This window comes from Benincasa hispida, chromosome 1, assembly GCF_027475165.1.
Source record: "Benincasa hispida cultivar pf3 chromosome 1, pf3_genome.v1.1, whole genome shotgun sequence".
NCBI lineage: Eukaryota > Viridiplantae > Streptophyta > Magnoliopsida > Cucurbitales > Cucurbitaceae > Benincasa > Benincasa hispida.
In genome coordinates, this window is record NC_143478.1 from 80,679,527 (window position 1) to 80,697,886 (window position 18,360).

The 18,360-nt window shown below is 36.1% G+C and overlaps 1 protein-coding gene across 1 annotated transcript; it reads left to right on the forward strand.

The window, feature by feature from the left end:
• The first annotated feature begins 6,484 nt into the window (after positions 1 to 6,484).
• Positions 6,485 to 6,820, forward strand: LOC120079154 (uncharacterized). Its single transcript, XM_039033329.1, has one exon. The coding sequence runs from the start codon at positions 6,485 to 6,487 to the stop codon at positions 6,818 to 6,820; it is 336 nt and encodes a 111-aa protein (XP_038889257.1).
• Positions 6,821 to 18,360: the final 11,540 nt, after the last annotated feature.

Consider the following 18,360-nt stretch of genomic DNA (forward strand, 5'->3'; position numbering starts at 1 on the left):
TTTCCTCCCATTAAGCTATAATGTATCAAATACATTGTGACAATTATGTCACATATAATTGAAACAACTTAATTATATCATATATAATTAAATCCCTCTATTAATTTGAACAATTCAAATTTATCCAAGAACTGATTCTCAACTAAATCCTATTGATCTACCAAGGGAACCTCATAGACCTATAGCTTGAAGCCCCAACGGGACATGAATAATTAATTAAACTCTTTAATTACATTATTCATCATCCATTAACTATTAGGCACTTCACTAAAGACCGACAGCTGCACTTTTTGCACTACAGATATATTTTTGTATCCATTGGATATAACCAACCAACAGTATGATAACCCTTCACAAATTGCTCATAAGTACAACTAGGCCAAATTACCGTTTTGCTCCTATAGTTACATCTAACTCTTTAAGTACCACTGATCCCTCTAATGAATAATAGATCATAGTCCAACTATGACTAAACCCCTCTTAGGCCAAGAGAGGGTGTGGCGCCACATTGTTCAAGACCCAGAATCTGCCCTAAAGGGAGCAATTTATCTACTTACCCCTGCCTCGGGGAAGGGGTGAATTTCATCTTGTGTAGTTGTGTTCCTAGCTCCCAAATTAGACGAATCCTTAAAATGGTAGGCTTGTTGAGTCGACGATCTGGCCATTCTTACCCATACAAATCAAAGGACCTCCCTCATAGGTAGGAGTTCATAACTCACTTAGGATTCAGGTCATGTTACCTATGGTCATCTTGGTGAAATGTGAGTCTCTATTATGAACGGTGTTATATAACGAGACTAAACACTTCGTGGTCTGGTCTTATACAAAATCCTTGATATAAAATATCCCTACTTGCATGTCTATACATGAATGATCAGAATCATATTATTTGTAGCACTTTACAACAATTGAAATACCTACAAAGTGGACCATACTCGTAGTGTCACCAGGATAAGGTACCCAACCGTATCCATCTACTACAGACCATTTAGGTTATCACTTAAACATGATCCACCTATATGTCTCCACATACATGTTTTAGTTACAAAGATAACCTCGAATGTTAGTTTATTGGTTTGTGGTTAATGCAACTAAAATATCATATATTTTATAGACAATGAATAAAATATCAAATATTTTATTAAATACATAATGAGTTTGTTCAATAATGTTTACAAACTATAAGACCCTACAAGATTTAGGACATCAACCCCAACACCTTTGCCACTAGTATAGCCTTGAAGGTTCCTACCTTCCCAAAAGCACCCAGTTTTCTCTTGTAGATCCATTTGCAACCTATAGGTTTTACCCCCATCAAGTTCATTTACAAGATCCCAAATAGAATTGAAGTACATAGACTCCACTTCGAGATCCATAGCTTTGATCCACTCATCTTTGTCGATATCCCTCATTGCCTTCTAGTAAGACAATGGATCCTCAACATCTCCGTCAACTACCATCGCTAGGATTTCTATTAAACCCATATAGCAGTTCCTTCAACACTTGAGGTGGACATGATCTATTAGATGAACCAACTTCAAAAACTCTTGTCGAAGTGTTGGGTTCTTCAACAACTCTTGTTGAAGGTTCAGTAGTTTCCTTGGAAAGTTCATTCAACATAATCTTGATGCGAGGCTTATGCTCCCTCATGTAGTCTTCGTCTAGAAATGTAGCACTTGTTGACACAAACACTTTATTTTCTTTAGGATCATAGAAGTAACCACCTCTCATTCATTTAGGATAGCTTACAAATAGGCACAATTTTAAACAAGGTTCTAGTTTCTTAGGATTTGCCTCAAGCACATATGCTAGGCAACCTCGGATCCTGAAATGGCATAAACTATCTTTACGATCATTCCATAATTCCAAAGATGTTCTCGTAATGCTCTTGGATGGAACACAGCTCAAAATATAAGTTGTAGTTTGTACTGTATAACCCCAAAACGAGTCAGGCAAGGAAGCATAACTCATCATAGACCGAACCATGTCCAATAGGGTTCAATTTCTCCTTTCTGATACACCATTCTACTGAGGTGTACCAGGTGCTGAGAGTTGAGAGACAATTCCATGTTCTATAAAATAGATGAGGAGTGTAAAATTCAAAGACTCTCTATCTCGATCAGATCTAAATGTTTTAATTGTTTTATTTAATACATTTTCAACTTCAGCATTAAACTTTTTGAACTTTTCAAAGGCTTCAGACTTCTATTGCATTAAACAAACATACTCATATCTTGAATAATCATCAGTAAAAGTGATGAAATATTCAAACCCTCCTCTTGCCTTAACATTCATCGGACCACAGAGGTCTGAATGTACAAGTTCTAAGGGTTTCTTGGCCCTAAGACCTTTTTGTTGGGAATGTCCTAGAACTCGCAGTTCGAGTTAAACATTCTATTTATCAATAAAAATGAGTTGTTGATTTTGCATTCTATTATGAAAATCCAATAAACATATCCATGGCTATAGTCTGAATACTTTAACTTTATGTGGTGACACAAACAAGATCAAGTTAATAGTATATAGCCTAAATGGTCTAATAAGTATATGAATGAAATTGAGTATCTCATCTTGGTAACACTATTGGATGTGGCCTAATCTGTAGTTGTTACAAGGAGTTTTAAAGTGCTACAAATGATGTGATATATAGATTGCACATGTTGAGACATGTGAGTGGGGACATCCTAAGCAATGAGTTTGCATATAGACTGGACCACGAAAATAGTCACTTTTCTTTATAACGACTGTTTACTATTAAAACTGACTATTTCATTTATTAAGTAATCTAGGTTAACTCGATCTTAATCTTGAGCTAGCTATAAACTTCTGTTTGTTCGGGATTATCCCTTGATCTGCAAACGATGAGAGTAGTCCAACAGCACTACTAAATAAGCCTCCAATTTTGAAGATAAGACCAGATGAATAGCTGGGGACATAGCCCTACAAGATGAAATTCACTCCTACCCGATTTAAGGTTAGCAGATAGGTTGTTCTCTTAAGTATTGATTCCAGGTCTTGAATGATCGGGGCCCTGCCTTCTCATAATAGAGAAATAATTTGATTCATAGGTATTATGAATCAAAATTGTTCATTAGAGGGTCAGTGAGAACTTAAGGAACAAGATGTATTCACAGGGGTAAAATGATTATCTTGACCCAGCTGTGATTACGAGCAACCTGTGAAGGATCAACTTACTGATTATGGTTATATAAAGTGGACATAATATATCTACAGAAGGGGAGTTCAACTATGGGCTAAAGTGGAACAACCCATTAGTTAACGAATGGGGGTTAATTCGGTTTAATGAGTTTAGCAGATTAATCTCGGATCGTTGGAGCCTATGATCTGTAGGTCCGCGAGGTCCCCCTACTAGCTCGTACATGGATAAGCTTTAGAGTAGCTTGATAAGTTCATTTGAAATGTTCACATTAACAGAATAGGAGAATTTATATTTAAATATGATTTAAATATATGAAGATGGATTTGTGTAAAAATTAATTTAATATTTGATATTAAATTAATTAGAATTGTTTAAATAATTATTTATTAATTATATTAGAAAATTAATTTGTGAAATTAATTTTATAAAATTAATAATATTTTCAGTTTTGAAATCAAATTTGAGTAATTGAAATCATTTGACTTTTGGAAAAATTGAAAAACTACAAAAATTACACAAAATGGAAAAATTGGTTTTTCCATTAACCATCTTCTACTTGCTCACACAAACACCACTTCCCTTAGCTTCAATTACTCATGCAGTGATCTCCTTTACATGTTCACCTGTAATAAATAAAGAATAATGGAGTGAATTTGAGGCATGCATTCAAAGAGATTTACTGAAAATTTTGGGTTGAAGAAAGAGTTCTTCAAACAGTGTGGTGCAGTGAGCTTCTCCCTTGTTTTCCATCAGTTCAAGTTGTTCTTGAGTCCCACAACTAATTCTAAAGCTCCAAGAGGATAGTGGGGAACATCTTGAGGTGGTTCACGGTGTTTTTTGGAGAAAACAACTACTGAGGAATAAGATCTTGAAGAGTTCTACAAAGGTATGACTACAAACCCTCTTATTTTAGATGATCATGCTTTAGTTTCTACTAAAATTAATGAATTTGAATGCTTATTGATCCTAGTTGCTTCTGCTGCATGTTGATACACTCGTATAATTGGTATCAGAGCATCATATAAGCATTCAATTTGGTTTAATTTTGGTGTGGTGGGTGTTTTTCATGAGAGATATGAAACTGATGCACTGATATGGTTTTCTCAGTTTTGGCATTTTATTTCTCTTTAATTTCTTAATTAAATTTGTAATTGGCTCTTGATTCATGAGCTTATATATGTTATCAAGAGTCTATAATTTATTTGGAGTCATTAGAGTTGAAATTAAGATGTAATTGAAGAAAAAAGTGAAGAAGGTCGAGTTGCGTTTCTAGTTTTTTCAGCTTTTGCTAAAAAAATCATCATTGAGGCTTCAATGCTAAACGATCGTCTAGCTCCAGGCATTACACGATGTAAAGAAAAGCTAGACAATTGTGTAGCTACAGGCGCTAGTTCTTGTGATGTTGGATGCTAGACGATCGTGTACCTACGGGAGCTAAATGATGTGTTGAAATGCTATATGATAGCACTACGCAATTGTGTAGCTTTGCATGGGAACTAAACGATGTGTTAGAAGTGCTATACGATGGCACTATACGATCGTGTAGCTATGGCGTGTGCTAAGCAATGCATTGAAGTGCTATGCGATGGCGCTAAACAATCGTCTAGCTGCAGCGCTAAGCGATGCGTTGAAGTGCTATGTGATGACACAACGCGATCGTGAAGCTACGACGGACACTAAACAGTGACACGAAGCACTATGTGATGGTGTTAAGCGATCGTGTAGCTCTACCTGAGCACTAGACGATGGCACTATGCGATAGACAGAAGACACTAAGCAATTGTGTACCTCTGCCCAACACTAGGCGATTGTGTTAGACAATAGCCTTCAGTGTTACACGATCAGCCTTAGCGAGATTTTGATCTTGGACCAAAAGTAGTCGATTCGGCCGGTTTTCTCGAGGTCCAATATAGTTCAGCCTCAAAGGATTTTGACTGGTCCGGTTCAAGATGCTTGGGTTCGATTTGGAGCGGTTCAAGTGGTTCAAAGACAGTTTTGAAGCTGTTTGTAATAATTAGGCTTTTGTTTGCTTGTTTATGTCAAAACTAAAACCATATCAGTTAGTATTTAATTGTTTATGCATGTGATGTATGTAATAATTAAATAAATCACGTTTATGCATACAGCATGCCATATAGATTTAAAACCCCACCATTGGAAGTATGTTACATGCATTGAAAGTATGTTATAAATGTTCTAATATATGGTACGCATGTTAGGGTTATATTTAATATAATGGTTATATTAGATATTGAATGCCTTTGTTGAATGTTATGGATGCTTAGCATGTCTAAAATTTTGTAAGTTGTTATAAAATTGGGTTAGACGTTTAAAATCCACAACAAAGAACAGTTGCATGCTCACTTAGGTTAACAACTAGTTTTAATCATTAAAATAGATTGTTACCTTATAAAATTCGGTTACAAACTCATATCGATTCATAAATTTGGTTTACGGAACACCTCCTACCTGGGGATTATGACCGAAAGATTGAGCGTTATTAACTGATTTTGTAGGTTAAATCCAATTATAAGCGTTATACAGATAAACCACTTAGACTTAGGTTGCTTAAATTTAGTCGTTACACCTAAGTAAATACCTAAACACATAGAACACTTCAGTGGGAGATTAACAATATATTCGATATATAGTTATTAGCTCTCATGTCCTCAAGAGTTCACACCATGAGATCCCTGCTCGACTTCATGTCGCTTTTACCGCGCCTGCTCCATTCAGAAAGTGTTTGCATAGGTCAATAACAAGGTGAATGAGGGAGGTAGTTCATAGTAAGTGGGTGAAGGAAATGTGTCCACATTTTCCTACAGTCTCCTCTATTAGTTTGAACCGTGAGATTCCTATTTTGCATCTGCTGTCATTTTCAGGCGGCACTAACTAGTCGTTAATCGTGGTGATCCGCTCGAAGGGTTGTAACATAGGATTCGAAACAATCCAAGCTTCAGTAAAATGAATAGGGTCTTATAGTTCCGTCTTAGGTATTGTTTTCTATTTTGGAGGCATATTTATACCATTCTATAAGATCTTAAAATTGCGGGTCACACTTACAAGAATTACTAATTGTTAGTAAATATCTTGACCGAAAACGATAACCAAAAGAACTATCAGAATATGAGTTATTCTGGAGATAGTATTTGGTCAAGAACTTTCTTGCTCCTGTGAAGGAATTCTTGACTGCCCCTCAGTAGCAATTGTTCTAAATCACTAAAGATCGTTGCAAATAAATAAAGATTTATTGGGTACTTTATTATCTTGCTAAAAATGGATTTAGATGCATATTTAATAAATTTTGTTTAAAATGTTTCAGCAATGGCAAATTCAATCATACAATTGCTTGCTTCCGATAAATTTAATAGTGAGGGATATTCAAACTGGAAATCAAACATCAATACGATATTAGTTGTGGATGATCTGAGGTTTGTGTTGATGGAGGAATGTCCTTTGGTTCCCAGTTCAACAGCCAACCAAAATGTTCGGGACATCTATGATAGATGGGTAAGGGCTAATGAGAAAGCTCAGTCTGATATCTTAGCGTGTATATCTGATGTACTTTATAAGAAGCATGAGGTCATACCCACCACCCGTGAGATAATGGCGTCGCTTCAGGAGATATTCGAGCAACCTCATCCTCTATTATACGCATGAAAGATGGAACCAGCATAAGGGAACATGTTCTTGATGTAATGGTTCATTTTAATGTTGCAGAGGCTCATGGGGCGATGATAAATGAGACGAGTCAAGTAAGCATGATATTAGAATCTCTTCCGGAGAGTTATCTACCATTCAGAACAAATGCTGTTATGAACAAAATTACTTATAATCTGACCATGTTGTTGAATGAGTTACAGACATATCAATCAATGATGAAACTAAAGGAAAAAGAAATAAATGTTATTTCGAAACCTAAGAAGTTTTATAAAGGATCTACGTCTGGAACGAAACCCACTGATGATAAGAAGTTTGTTCCTTCCTCTTTTAAAGACAAAAGCATGCAAATGAAGAAGAAAGAAAAAGGGAAAAAGAAATCCACTGCTAAGAAAAACAAAAACAAAACTCCCAAAAGAAAATGTTTCCATTGCGGAGAAGTTGGGCACTAGAAACATAACTGCCCAAAGTATTTGGTTGAGAAGAAAGTAGAAAAGGAAAAACAAGGTAAATCTAATTTATTAGTTGTTGAAACATGTCTAGTGGAGAATACCCACTTTACCTAGATATTGGATTCAGGCGCCACTAATCATGTTTGCACTTTTCTACAGGAAACTAGTTCTTGGAGAAGACTTTCTGAACAAGAGACGACTTTCAAGGTGGGAATGGGTGAAGTCATTTCAGATCAAGCAGTGGGAGATGTCAAGTTGTTTTTTGGAGACTCTTTTATATTACTTAGGAATGTATATTATGTACCTAAGATGAAAAAAAAAATTGATCTCCATTTCCTGTTTGCTAGAAAATATGTACAGGGTATCTTTTAAATGTAATGAATTGTTTGTTTATTCAAGAGGTGTTCATATTTGTTCTGTAAGACTTGAAAATAACTTGTACATATTAAAACCAACTGAAGCAAGAGCCATTTTAAATATAGAGATGTTTAAAACGACTGAAACTTATAATAAGAAACGAAAAATCTCTCCTAACACCTATCTTTGGCACCTCAGACATGGTCACATTAATCTCAATAGGATTGAGAGATTGGTAAAAAAAACGATCATCTAAATCAATTAAAAGATAGTTCTTTACCTTTGTGTGAATCATGTCTTGAGGGAAAAATGACTAGAAGATCTTTTTCTGACAAAGGACTTCGTGCCAAAGAGCCTCTCGAACTTATACATTCAAACCTATGTGGTTCGATGAATGTTAAAGCTCGAGGAGGCTATCAGTATTTCATCAGTTTTATTGATGATTACTCTAGATATGACTACATTTACTTAATCAGTCATAAGTTTGAAACTCTTGAAAAGTTCAAAGAATTTAAGGCTGAGACCAAAAATTTGTTAAGTAAAAGAATCAAAACACTTCGATCTGATCTATCTAGTAGATCATGGAATTCAATCCCAGCTCACAGCACCTGCAACACCACAACAGAACGGTGTTGCAGAAAGAAATCGAACCCTTTTAGATATGGTTCGATCTATGATCAGTTATGCTTAGTTACCTCAATCTTTTTGGGGGCATGCAGTACAAACTACAGTATTTATTCTAAACGTTGTTCCATCAAAAAAAATTTTAGAAACACCATATGAATTATGGAAATGACAAGAAACTAGTTTACATCATTTTCGTATCTAGGGTTGTCCAGCACATGTGTTGGTACAAAATCCTAAAAAATTAGAAACATGTTCGAAATTATGCCTATTTGTAGGATACCCCAAAGAAACAAAAGGAGAATTGTTTTATGATCCCTAAGAAGATAAAGTATTTGTATCAACAAATGCTACGTTCTTGGAAGAAGATCATATAAAAAATCATCTACTTCGCAGTAAGCTAATATTGCAAGAACTGACCAAAGATGCTATAGAAACATCAACAAGAGTTGTTTATCAAGATGGTCCATCAACAACTGTTGTTTTCCCGTCATGTCTATCCCAAGAGTTGAGGATGCCTCAACAAAGTGGAAGGGTTATACAAGATGATGGTTTAGAGGATCCATTAACCTTTAAGAAGACAATGGAGGATGTTGACAGGGAACAGTGGATAAAAGCCATGGACGATGAAATGGAGTCTACGTACTTCAACTCTATCTGGGAACTTGTAGATAAACCACACGGGGTTACTGATGTGTTGTAATTGTGATGCAATTATGGAGTTTATTTATGGTGATGAGTTATGCATTGCACATGCAAGTTTTCCTAATAAGATCCAAGTATAAATGTCACTAGGTTTCCTAGTAAGTCCAGGGTTGAACACAGGGACTACTGAGTTAATATGCGACAGTAAATTTGATTCCTTTGTGGTGGTGAAAACAAATAAGTTGGATGGTGATTTGTTTAAGTATATTTCCTATGCGACGGATTCGAGTAAAGAGTTGATGAAATGGAGAATTACAATGAGTATGCAATGAACAGGTTGAGAAGGGGTTTAGCTAACACTTCCTAAGATTGCGTTCAAGTTATGCGATCATGCTACACACAAACAACAGCATGTCATCTTCCAATGTAAATGCCGCAATTTCTATTTCTAGAACGCATGCGATGTATACAAAAAAGTCGATAGGACTTATGTCTAAGCCTCTATTCTTGTCTATGAGATGATGAATGATGCACTGTGACCGCCTACTATCATATCCTATCTCTAGGGTGCATGCGATGCATAATAGCAAACAGAACTTATTCCTAAGTTTCTATCTCTTGCTTATGTGATTCTAATTTGACTCTCCCAAGCCTAGATTCTATCTTTAGACCACTCTCCCGAGCATCTCTAAAGGGTAAATGACGTATACCTAAGACAAGATGATCGTATAAAGTGAAGATTTCAAGTCATGCTAGCTAAGTACTTCTCAACCCATTCGAAAATTTAGCTACCCATGCGAAGTATGGAGAGATTGAACATAAATTGAAATGAGATTTCCATTGTCTATAGATTAAATGCAGAATACAGAATAACAATAGAATTGAGAGATAAGAAGCCCGGTAGCAATGTCTTGCTTCCCATGGCCTTTTACACTGTCTTTTCACTCTAACTTTACCCAGAAGAATATCCTTGCTCTTACAAGTGTTGGCCCTCTCTTCGTGTGTAGCACTTCCCTATAGTCTTTTGAGTTGTCTAGGAATGATCTCTCAGCGTCTTCTTCTCTTCGCTCATCTCCGTCTTCTAAGTATGACTATGAACAGATTAACGACTAACTATCTTGTATATGATCTCTATTCTATATGGCGAACTTGTTAACGATGGTGGCCTTCGGTATTTATAGAGCCCAAGATGAAGAAGCTTTTCTCTCTAATGATTGCAGTGATGGTCGGTCATTAAATCTCCTGCTCTGATACGCCGATTAATGGTCACCGAAAGTTAAGTGTACTTTCTACAGTGTGTCGTTAATGGCTTGTCAACTAAATTCAAATTCGACCGTCATCAGCTTTTTGTCCCATCATGATTTATTATGCTTTCACCTTGATGCACCGTCTTTATACGGCCACCTTCTTGAACAACTTCTCGCGAGCGTATACGATCGCAATCTTTCAATGTCCGTGGACACCTGATTCCTTGGATCGCAATTTAACTTGCGGCAACACATTTTTCCTACACAAAATAAGTAAATTAGCTATTTTTATGCGATGGGAAAAATTTTCTCAGTTTAACGCTTTTGGACATGATTTTATATATTTTTACCATCGCATTCCCTCATTGTTTTACTTATTTGCACTGTAATAACGTGCATTTCTACCCGTTGTCACACCCCCAAATTTAAAACAACGTTTGTCCTCAAGCATAAACTAAAGATTTTCTTTAGAAAGTCAGCCGCCTTTTCCTTACCTAGATTTCTCGAGGTGCCTTACTCAATCTTATGAACCAAAATATTCTTAATTTCTATCCTGGTCTCTTCCTAAAATATTTCTAATACTTGGGGATCACAAGTTTAACCTTCAAAAAGACTTTATTGTTTCCAGGACATTGCATGATTTATTTCAAAACTTTTTCCAACCGGGATGTTTCCAAATGATTTTTATCATTGCACGGTTTAGATATTCTTTTTGTGACCTTGCACTGATCCAAGTGCCTAGCCTTCATTTTGGCTTGCCCACACGGATGTCATGCGAGCATCCGACTATGAGCGAGGTGCACTTTTTCAGTCCAAACTCATGCCCATTTGGCAGCGAAGTTGTGATCACTTGATTTATGCGTTGATCACGATTCCTACCTTCGTTTTGGCTTGCCCCCACGGGTGTCATACAGACATCCAACTACAAGTAGGATCCAATCTCAACGTTATGATTTTTGTTTTTTTGAAATGTCTAAAAGTAGCAAGGTTGAAAATAAATACTAGCATCCCCAAATTTATACATAGCAATGTCCTTATTGTTGATAGACTGAAATGATTTATGTCATGCTCTTAGGAAGTTTCGTAAAAATCATTTTGAAAGAAAACTAGTGGACCACTAACTTTTAGAAATGTTTCATGAATTGACTGTCCTGAAATTAAGTTGATTCTAGTACATGCGATGAGAAATAAAGGCATGTGTTTCATCATTGAAATCATAATTGGTATGGGAAAAAAATGCAATGACCGAATAAAGCAATCAACATTCAATGATTGCGCCAAACTAAAGAGGATGCGATGATAAAATTAGCAATATTAAGAATGAGATGGGAGAGTGCAAAATTTGGAATAAAAAAGTCAAAGAAAGATACAACCCCCAAATTTTCTCTATTGCCCGCATCATCTATGATCGCATCCTTCTTTGCGGCAAGTTGATTCCTCGATTGCGATGGGCTGAACGAATTGGTCGCATTTTTTGGTTATCGTGTAGCTCCACCACAATCGTTTACAATGATCATTACTGAAATTTTTTAAAAAAATGTGAAAGACAGAGTTGGAAATTCCAAAGAGTAGTGTTTGTATAAAAAGGGGTAAAGTAAGTTCATGAAAGAAAGAAATAAAAAGGATACTCCAAAAAAATGCGTCCCAGATGAGTTTATGTCGCCTGTCAATGTAGGGACTGCTTGTTTTTTCTTCAATCTGGACTTTTAACGTCCACAAAGGTTTTCTCTCCTTTTCTTGATCTTCTAGGATCTTGATCGCCTCAATCCAGAGCTTCTTCCAATAAATGCTCAACACGATTTCCCTTTTGTGCACATCAATTTGAGCACGACCAATCGATAGAAATGGTCGTCCCAATATGATGGGTGCATCTTCGTCTGCTTCATGATCTAGATGATGAAGTCTGCCGGTAAAATGAATTTGTCAATTGAGACTAAGACATCTTTCAAATCTCCCTCAGGATGCACTCGGGACCTATCCATAAGCTGGAGATCTCCGTCGTGGGCGTTAGTTTTCCCACATTCAATTGTTTGTAAATTGAAAGTGGCATTAAATTTATACTCGCCCCGAGATCGCATAGTGCTTGACCGATGTAGACCCCTCCAATTAAGCAGGGTATCATGAAGCTTCCCGGGTCGCACATTTTCGGTGGGATTACAGTGTTTGATCTTTACGTTACTGCCACCGTAGCGATCTTTCCTTCATCATCCTGTTTCTTTTTCAATCTTTGCAGGAATGGTGGTAGTTGTACTTCTTCTGTTTCGTGTTCTAGAGGCTTGGAGGTGGACGCAACTTTTGGGTTCATCTTCTCAAGCTCTTCTGATTCTTGTGTCAACGGGTTCTTGGATTCCATCGCATTCAGATTGGTCCTTCTGGGCTCTTTCCCTTCTTCCATTGTCATCTTACCGCTTATCAAGAAGACTGCTAGGTATTGTTCCTTTCCTGTGTTCCTCGGGTTGCGAGGTAGCTCAGTTGAGCTCGACAACGTTCCTTGCGGTCTACTTTTAATCTCACCCGCAATCTGTCCTATCTAGATCTCTAGATTACGGATTGAAGTCGCCTGATTCTGGAATACTGTCTCGGTCTTTTCTATGTAGTGCTTTAATTGGCTCTCCAGGGAGGAAGATAGCAGTGCTTGTGAGCTGCTGGCTTGATTTTGCGGTTGATCATTCATTCGCGGGAAAAATCCTGGCGGCCCTTCCAATTGCGCCATAAGTTGGTAATTCTGTTGTTGATTATTTTTCTACACGAAATTGGGGTGGTTTCTGCAGGATAAATGAGCATGCAGCAGAAATTGATTTGATCAATTTTCACTCTAAAATGCTTAATTTAGAGGATTAAACGTACCATTAAAAAAGGAAAAACAAAGTTTCAAGAACACTTACTCTTGAAGCTCCAAATTCTCCTTCAATTCTTGATGAATTTCAGCACCACTTGGTTATAGACCACCACAAGATTCTTCTCTACTATTCTCTAGACTTAGATTGGATGGTAGGATCCAAATTTGTGGTGAATTTGAGAAGGAATGAAGGTTGGGAAGAAGATGAACAATGGATTGAATTTTGCAAAATTAACATTTTATTTCACAAAATTCTTAACCATTCTTAAATTGGTTAGCAAAATCTTATCTAATTTCATTTATTTCAATAAGAATTGAAGGTGTAAATTTTCTTGATTTAACTTTTATTTTATAAGAATTTGCAAACCAATTTAATTATGTATTCGGCGGGATATATTCTATAATAGTAATAATGATTTTGAGAAAAGAAATTAAGTAAGGGTTCATAGAATTCAAAAAGAAGGTTTTAACTTAATCAACTAATGTCATCGTTTCAATGTCTCATTAAATTTTTAATAAAGAGTTTCAGTTTACTATTTGATCTTCTATATTTATTATATACTTAATATATAAAATATATAATAAAATTTAAAATAAACAAAAACTTTTTGGTATTGTATGAGGTCTACCCAATGCTAGATGCGGAGGCGCATAAGAAAGAGAATTCTTGCCAACTTAACAACAGAAAAAAGGATTAAATAAATTATTTGTATTTATTTAATTATTTAATTAATTATTTTTTAAAATTTAAAATCAATTTTTCAATGAATTTCCAAAAATTGAATTAAAATTGATTTTTAATTTAAAAAAATATTAATTAAATAAATACAAATAATTTAATATTTAATTAATTTAATTAAATATAATATTATTTTAATATAAAATAATATTTTTTTTTCCCACTTGTCTCGATTTTTCTAAAAAACCGATATGAATCCCTATTCATATAATTAATATTTAAATCATATTTAAATATTATAATTAACTCTATTTGTCCGTTAAATTTGTAATTAAATGTAGATATATCGTATATATCTTACTTTCATTCCTTAAGCCAAGATTTGAATGGTTCAAACTCATTCACCACACTATCTAAGATTTTAGTCCATTTATGAACTAGTAGAGGGACTTAATGGACCTACAGATCATGAGCTCCAACGATCCGAGATTAACCGGCTAAACTCTTTAACCTAGTTAACCAACATTCGTTAACTAACGGGACACTCCACTAAAGCCCGTAGTTGCATTCTCCTCACTGTAGATATATTTGTGTCCATTTGATATAACCATCATCGATAAGTCAATCCTTCACAGGTCGTTCATAACTTCAGCTAAGTCAATTACCGATTTACCTCTGAGTTACATCTTTTCTCCTTATGTACCACTGTTCCTCTAATGAACACTTGATTTAGGATCTAATCACTAAATCCATTCCCTCTCGGGTCAGTGAGAGGATGGAGCCCCTTGTTCAACACCTGGGAACAGCACTTAAGAGAACAACCTTTCTACTATCCCTAAGTTGGGTAGAAGTGAATTCTATCTTGCAAATTCTATATCCCCTGCTATCTACCCGGTCTTATCCCTGAAATTGGAGGAATATTGAGCAGTGCTATTGAGCTTACTCTCACCTATGCAAATCAAGGGATAATTCTGAATAAACAGGAGTTCATAGATAGCTCAAGATTCAGATCAAGTTATCTAAGTCATCATTAAGTGAAATTTCAATGTTAATCGTAAACGGTGTTAATACATAACAGTGATTATTTCAGGGCCAGACTTACACAATCTTATTATGTAGAATACCCTCGCTCACATGTCTCTACATGAACAAATCGGATCACTTCATTTATGACACCTTACAAAATTTGTAACAATCATGAAGCGGGTCGTATTCAATAGTGTCTCCAGGAAGAGGTACCCAACCTGATCCATGTACTATAGACTATTTAGGCTACTTACTCGAACTTTGATCCTGTTTATGTCTCCACATAAAGTCCAAGTACTCATAATAATAGCCTTGGTTCGTAGTTTAATTGGATTTAGAATAAACAATTAATTCACTTGAATAACTTCATATGTACTAAAATTCACTTATTTACAAAAACTACGAGTTTTAGGATATACAACCCAACAAACTCCCACTTGGACTAAAACTCCTAGTGGGTTACAACAAAGTTGAGTACAGGAAGAGAAATCTAAATACAATAAACTAGAGCATCCCATACCCACAATTTTAATTTCTTCCACTTGCCCTATTTATTCTCCTAAACTCTTCAGGTGGCCCTAAAAAATAGTAGCCAGGAGGGCCTTTGTAAATGAATCAGCAATATTGTGCTCAGATGCTATTTGTCTCACAATAACGTCTCCTCTTTGCACAATTTCTCTGATGAGATGGTATTTGCGCTCAATATGCTTTCCGCGCTTATAGCTTCTTGGTTCTTTGGAGTTCGCTACTGCTCGACTGTTATCACAATGTAAAGTGATTGGCAGATGCATGTCTGAAACAACTTCCAGATCATTCAGGAACTTTCTAAGCCATACTGCTTCTTTGGCTGCCTCGCATGCAGCAACATATTCTGCTTCCATTGTGAAGTCGGCAATGCAGCTCTACTTAATACTTCTCCATATTACTGCTCCTTCGTTAAGAGTGAATATCGATCTCGAAGTAAATCTCCTTAAGTCTATATCGGTTTGAAAATCGGAAGCAGTGTATCCGGCAAGGATCAGATCCTTATTTCCATACACAAGCACATAGTTCCTCATTCTCCTTAGATACTTGAGGATATTCTTAACGGCAGTCCAATGTGCAAACCCAGGATTGGACTGATACCTACTGACAATTCCTACTGTAAAACAAATGTCTGGTCGTGTACATAGCATTGCATACATCAGACTCCCGACAGCTGATGCGTAGGGAACTCGTTTCTTATCCTCAACCTCTTGAGGTGTCTTAGGACATTGTACCTTTGACAAATGTATTCCATACCTGAAAGGTAGAAGACCTCTCTTGGAATCCTGCATCTTAAACCTAGACAACACTTTCTCTATATAAGATGTTTGAGACATAGCTAGCGTTCTGTTCTTGCGGTTCCGAACTATTTGGATCCCGAGAATATACTGAGCTTCTCCCATATCTTTCATCTGAAATTGAGTTGCTAGCCAATTCTTAATGTCAGTAAGTATCCTACATTATTTCCAATAAGTAAGATATCATCTACATATAGAACAAGAAATGCTACAGTGGAGTTGATGATCCTTTTGTATACACAAGGTTCATCAATGTTTTGTTCAAAGCCATAAGATTTGACTGCAGCATCAAATCTCATATTCCAGGATCTAGATGCCTATTTTAATCCATAAATGGATCTATTCAGCCTGCAAACCTTTTGCACCTGACCCTGTTCTATGAACCCTGCAGCATCAAATCTCATATTCCAGGATCTAGATGCCTATTTTAATCCATAAATGGATCTATTCAGCCTGCAAACCTTTTGCACCTGACCCTGTTCTATGAACCCTTCTTGCTGGATCATGTAGATATTCCCTTCAAGATTGCCATTTAGGAAGGCAGTTTTAACATCCATTTGCCAAATTTCATAATTATAAAAAGTGGCAATGGATAAGAGTATCCTTATTGATTTTATCTTAGCAATAGGTGAGAAGGTTTCTTCATAGTCTACCCCCTCTACCTGGGTATAACCCTTTACTACTAATCGGGCTTTATAGGTCTGTACCTTCCCCATATGGTCTCGTTTACGTTTGTAAATCCATTTACAACCGATAGGTCTTACCTCATCAGGTTGATCTACAAGTTCTCATACTGAATTGAAGTATATAGACTCCATTTCGAGGTCCATGGCTTTAACCCACTGATCTCGATCAACATCATTCATTGTCTGTTTATAGGTCAATGGATCCTCTAAGCCATCATTAGGTATGGTGACTTCGATTTCAGCTAAACCTATATAGCGGTCAGGCTTTCTAATAACGCTCCCACAATGTCGCTCTCTCAACTCTTGAGATTGACGTGACGTACTAGATGTGCTTGGTCTATCAACGACTCTTGTTAATTGGCCAATTTGATCAGCAACTTTTGTTAATATATCTGTAGTATTTTTTGAAATCTCTTCTAACACTAGTTTACTGCGTGGTTTATGATCACGTATGTGGTCTTCCTCTAGGAATGTGGAATTTGTTGATACAATTACCTTTTCATCTTGAGGATCATAAAATAGCCCACCTCTCGTTTCTTTAGGGTATCCTATAAATAGGCATAATTTTGAACGACGTTCCAATTTTTTAGGATTTTTCACCAACACATGTGCTGGGCAACCCCAGATCCGGAAGTGACGTAAACTAGCTTTATGCCCTGTTCATAACTCATAGGGTGTTTCTGAAACACTCTTAGAGGGAACATTATTCAAAATATAAACCGCGGTCTCCACTGCGAATCCCCAAAACGATTTAGGCAACGATGCATAACTCATCATCAAACGAACCATGTCTAACAAGGTTCTGTTTCTCCTTTCAGATACACCGTTCTGCTGTGGCATACTAGGTGCAGAGAGTTGAGACTTAATTCCATGTTCTATCATATAGTCTTGGAATTTTAAGTCCATATATTCTCCACCTCAATCAGATCGAAATGTTTTAATAGTTTTACCTAATTGGTTCTCAACCTCGATCTTAAATTCCATGAACTTTTTAAGGGTTTCAGATTTATGATTCATTAGGTAAATATAACCATACCTTGAATAATCATCAATAAAGCTGATGAAATATTCATACCCTCCTCAAGCCTTTATATTCATTGGTCCACAAAGGTCTGAATGCACGAGTTCTATGGGTTCTTTGGCTCGAAGACCTTTTCCAGTAAAAGATCTCTTTGTCATTTTTGCCTCGAGACAAGACTCACATGGTGGTAGAGAGTTATCTTCTAACTTGTTTAGAAGTTCATTCTTGACCAATCTCTCAATCCTATTGAGATTAATGTGACCAAGTCTTAAGTGCCAAAGATAAGTACTTTGAGAAACGCGTTGCCGTTTTGTTTGAGTTTTGGCTGTTTTAAATATTTCAATATTGTAAATAGCCTTAACTCTAGTTGGTTTTAACTTATATAAGTTCTTATTTAAGTTTGTAGAACAAATTTGTACACCTCTTTTAGTAATGAACGCTTCATTAATTTCAAAAGAAACTTTGTACATATGTTCAATCAAACAAGAAATAGATATTAAATTCCTCTTGCAAGAGGGTACATACAGAACATTTTCTAAGTATATATATCTATTTCCAAAAAATAACTTTACATCTCCCACTGCCAAAGCTGAGATGCGCTCCCCTGATCCAACCCAAAGAGTTATCTCACCATGTCCTAGT